This window comes from Mus caroli, unplaced genomic scaffold (genome assembly GCF_978045245.1).
Source record: "Mus caroli unplaced genomic scaffold, Mus_caroli_1 scaffold_3, whole genome shotgun sequence".
Lineage (NCBI taxonomy): Eukaryota > Metazoa > Chordata > Mammalia > Rodentia > Muridae > Mus > Mus caroli.
The window spans coordinates 100,919,777-100,924,744 of NW_028227258.1; the positions used below are offsets into that span (position 1 = coordinate 100,919,777).

The following is a 4,968-nucleotide window of genomic DNA, read 5'->3' on the forward strand; positions in this document are numbered from 1 at the left end:
TAAAGACATTATTTTTCAATTTGTATACTTGGAAGCAGAATCACATCTGACACTAATGGAGATGTGAGATCCGAGTTGGAAAATAAACAAAGGCCAGTACAGGCAAAATGTTCTTCCTCCCCATGAAATGGTGAGATGCAACTTGGATGGAGAAAACAAAAATTAAGGCAATATATATTGATATAGCTTTAAAGAAATCCTTGGCTTTGCCAAGGGAGTAAATTCCTTAGTTAAGACTCTTCAGACATCAGCGTTGCCTCAGGAACCTGTGGTATTATATCTTATAGATACTTTGTTATTCTGTAAAGATTATTGTACTGGAGAGCCCAAGCAAACTACAAATAAAACACCAACACACATTCATTGCCTCCTACTTTTAAAAACTTTTGTGGGCAAATAGAAGGAGAGCAAGGGAATCCTCTTCATCTTGTTTACTTTTTGTTTTCAATCTTATGATTGGTTCCAAATAAAAACTTTGGAAGGGTTGAAATAACGACTAGAATAATTGTATTCCATCCATACGTTGTAGAGGGCAGGGTGTGGGAGATCAAAGTTAAGATCACTTCTGACTCGGTGTGGGACATAAACAGACAACATCAAACCAAGACAAATAGAAAGTGCCCCTGTTAGTTATTCTGCCAGGTCCACGTTGCTTTCCCAGGCCTGAGAGGGCGTTACTAGCTGAGGGGCTTGCCCCTTTGCTGTCAACAGTAAAGGTCACTGCTCATCTTCCGCAGAGCAGTGCTTCCTCATCTGGGCAGTCAGATACCCCTGTCATACCCTGTGATTCTTAGGCCTTGATACTTTCCTCCACTTTTAAAGACTTGGAAACATTGTTACCCAATTTTTCATAGAAATAATCCTATCTTCAAATTTTGACACATAACTCCAAAGGCATCATGGACCTGGCCCTATCCACCTCCCCGCCTGACACCATATTCATGGAAACTGTAAATCACAGAATATGAAACACAAAAAACACAAATAGTTTGGGGTTTCTTTAAAAATGACAGTTGTATTAAAAGTCTTAAAATGAAGAGACAGTGACTAAATGAGTGGAATTAAAAGTTACAACTTGTTAAAATTCTTTTGGTACATCACAATAAAATTTTGCTCTTTGCCTCTGGAGGAACACCCTGTAACAGATAACAGATATTTCGAAAACAACAGAAAAGGGGAGCTAAAACCTGAAATTTGAACAAAATGAAGGGGAAAAAAATTCAAGACTTATGGACTTAACATTGAAAAAAAAAAAAAAGCTAAAATTAATGAAGCAATTCACGGAATAACAGGTCCTATTCATCCTGGCTCTTTCAGGAAGATGCTTAAAGTAGTTTTGGGGAAAGCAGAACAGCAGATTCTGGGATACGGTGGGAATTCACAGGTTGGCACCGGCTGGAACAGCTGAGTTTGAAGGCACTCTGCAGACACAGGGGTGCTGGGCGCCCTGAATCACATTTACGAAGTCTTTGTATTGTATTTTTAAAAGCTAGTCAGCAAAATCTGTCACTGCCAACCACAAAAAAAAAAAAAAAAAAAAAAAAAAAAAGCTATACTTACACTCACACACACATACACACACACAATAGCACACACAAAAAATGTGCAGATTTGTAACATTTTTCACAGCTGATTAAAAAAAAAATACTACCATTCTCCCCCAGACTCCCCTTTGATACAGTAGGTAATCAAAATAGATTTTTTTTTCCCCACAAATATCAGCAGACACTTCCTGGCACCCCACACTGTATTGGCATCAGTGTTAAAACAGTCCCAGTTCACATGTGCAATACTTCAGATTGGATACACTGTAACAAGAACCCAACTTTGCATAGACATCCTCAGAATCGTAATCAGTCCCTGGGTTGCCCTTCCAAGCTGGCAGAAAAGGAACCCCTGGTCTTAATTTCTAAATAATCCTGGAAAACAAGGGAAAAAAAAAGTTTCGTCCCCTCTTCTGGCTCCTTCATATGATTTTCTTGGACCTCTTTCCTTGTGTTAAAACTTGGAACTATGAACAGTTGCTCGGGGGAACCCTCCCCCACTGCCTCCTTTCCCTTCACTTCCTCTGCTTCGCCACCCCCATTTTTTTTTTTTCAGGCTTGAAACTTTTGCTTGCCGGTGTCAAGCAGCCAATACAGAGCCTTAATGGCTATTTAAACGGGGAAATATGCATGAACCAAAATCAACGAGGAACGTACACGCTGTATAGAGCCATTTTTCCACCAGGGTCTCAGATGCTCTGCAAGGTACACCCTCTCAGACCCTGGCTGAAGGCTGGGGATGCTGGCCACACACGTCAGCCAGGTTCCTCGGACATCCCAGACAAGACAACAAAGTCGTCTCCAATCTCAAAGCAAGAAGACAATCACATTAAGAGAATCGGGTGCATTTGGCTTTGTGCACAGAGCGTGGCCAGCGCCCGGCGGCAGACGGCGCCTCACAGGATCACGCAGGCCGAGCAGCAGCCCTCGTCGCCGTTGGGCTGTGCCGCGTAGTTCATCTGCCTCACGATCTCTGCGAATAGCTCATCCACTGAGGCTTTGTTTTTGGCCGATGTCTCCATGAAGGGGCAGCTCCACTCCTCGGCCAGGGCCTTACCCTCGCCATAGGAGACCTCACGTTCGCCCTCCAAGTCCACCTTGTTGCCTACCAGGATCATGGGTACGCGCTCGTACCGCTTCACGCGGATGATCTGGTCCCGCATGGGCTTGATGTCCTGGAAGCTCTGCTGGTTGACCAGGCTGTAGACGAGAATGAAGCCCTGGCCATTCTTGATGTACAGGTCCCGCATTGAGGCGAACTGCTCGGTGCCCGCGGTATCCAGGATCTCCAGCACCGACGGCGACGAGTCCACCTCGATCTCCTTGCGGTAAAAGTCCTCGATGGTCGGGTCGTACTTCTCGATGAAGGAACCTGTTACGAACTGCACGGTGAGCGCGGACTTGCCCACGCCGCCCGAGCCCAGTACCACCACTTTGTACTCTCTCATGGCTCCGTCGGCGCCCTCGTCGCGCCTGCCGCGGCCCCGTCGGGGCTGCGCGCCGGGGAAGGCTGGGCTGGGCGGACGGGTGGACTTCTCCCCTTCCTCAACTCCGCAGGAAAAACCCCGGTGAGACTACCCCGGTAGCACGGGCTCACCAACAGACTAGCAGAGCCCCGCGCCAGGCCGACCGGCAGCGGGGGCGCGTCCCTAGGGCGCGGGTCCCGGGCCCCGCAGCAGCTCTGTCGGAGGACCCTGAGGACAATGCGCGCAGCCGGAGCAAGACAACGGCTGGAGCTCTTCGCCCCGACAGCCTGGGAGGGCCGGGAGGAGGTGGCGGCTGGTTGCAGAGGCGGCTGCTAATTGAGCGTCCGGCTGAGACACGCGTGGCATGAGTCCCCGCGGAACGTGCGTCCAGCTCCGCGACCCATCACTCTCTCTCTCTTCTCTCTCCCGCAGCCTCCGCTGGGCGAGGGCTTCCTACTCGCCGCGCGCAGCCCAGCCCTCCCCGCCCAGCCGAGCATGCCCAGTACGTCGCCCGCGGTGCCCCGCCCGAGCTCCGCTCCAGCTTTTCCGCCGCATCGGGAGGGGGCGTGGCAGAGGGTGTGGCAAACAGGGGCTGGGCGGGGCGGGGCGGGGCGGCGCGAATCTTGGAACTGGGCAGTCCTGCTTGTGTGTGCTTGTAAGTGGAAAGCTCGCCAAACCGAAGCCACCTCTGTCGGGGCTCTGCGGCTGCCGGCCTCCTATGGGGACAGCAGGCAGCAGCTGGCTGTGACCTCTTCGTCGGCTTGCGCTGTTAAAGGATAGACACTTGTCCCCGAACTCAGGCTGCTGCGCGCCTCTCAGGATCGTACACTTGCAGGGCTATTTTCAGGCGGGGGAAGGTAGCAGAGGTTCGTGCCCCCACTTGGCCTGGTGTTCGTCAGTTTCCCACGAAGAACTCGGCCTGAGTCCCTGTCCGGACAAGGAGTTGGGGCTGGGAATCTATGGGGCGCTGCAGCCTTCAGGGCAGGAGTTGCGGGGTCATCCTACGTCTCCCCCCACCCGCCTTTGGTTAGAGCCAAAATATGGCTTGTGGATCGAGCCCCGCGGCTCCCGTACCGAGTCAGGGCATGCTCAGTCGGCGAAGCAGGTTTGGGGCTTGCAAGTAGGAAGGTTTCGCACCGCACACCCACACGCCAGCTCAAATTACCTCTCCCAGACTCCCAACTCATTGGCCCCAGGATGTGAGTCTCACACCCCCAAATGTTTTCCCATTGGCTGTTGCCGAGGTTTTGTCACTTTAGACAGCTTCATTGGCTGCAAAGTCGCCTCCGCTCAGGATTGGTTATTTATAGAGATTGAGTGGAGAGGCGGAGGCCCAGCTGTTCCTTCTCCACTGCTCCCCGCCCCCTTCCACCCACTGCCCGGGCCTGTGCATCTGAAGCTGAGAGGGGAAAAGAAGGAATTTAGGTGGAGTGCTCCAAACTAAATATAGTCCTTTGTTGGTGTTCAGGAGGGAGTCTGACTTCTTTAAGCCCAGTCACGACCGTCCCTTAAAGGGAGCAGCTAGAGCTCATTGCTGCTCCCTGTCTTTAAGAAACCCTGAAGTTCCTAACTTGATCTTAGCAGGAAGAAGGCTGGGATGAGCAATGAGCCACCGCAAGTTCGTGGCATCAGGGGAGGTGGGGCTGCCCGGGCTTGCCTCTTCCCAAAGCTCTGCTTGGTGGGGAGGGCAGTCTCAAGACTTGGCTCCGCTCACTTGCACGGCGATGCGAGGTGACGCCTGGACTTGTCCCGAGTCTCTCTAGATCCTTGCTAGGAGAGATGTCGAGACCTGTCTGTGTACTGCACTGGCAGCGGGAGCCCGGGGGCACAGAGGGGTGGGGATCGGTTTTGTGTCAAGTCAACCAGGGTTAAGTGGCCAGGCTTGCTATCCCCCTGCCACTACCCTCTGCTTTAAACGTCCTCACGGAAGGAAGAACTGAGCAGTGTTGTTCCAAGTC

At 51.6% G+C, this 4,968-nt stretch overlaps 1 protein-coding gene across 1 annotated transcript; it reads right to left on the reverse strand.

The window, feature by feature from the left end:
• Positions 1 to 1,247: 1,247 nt before the first annotated feature.
• Positions 1,248 to 3,514, reverse strand: Rap2b (RAP2B, member of RAS oncogene family). The gene has a single exon (XM_021158251.3). The coding sequence runs from the start codon at positions 2,990 to 2,992 to the stop codon at positions 2,441 to 2,443; it is 552 nt and encodes a 183-aa protein (XP_021013910.1). The 5' UTR covers positions 2,993 to 3,514; the 3' UTR covers positions 1,248 to 2,440.
• Between the last annotated feature and the right edge of the window lie 1,454 nt (positions 3,515 to 4,968).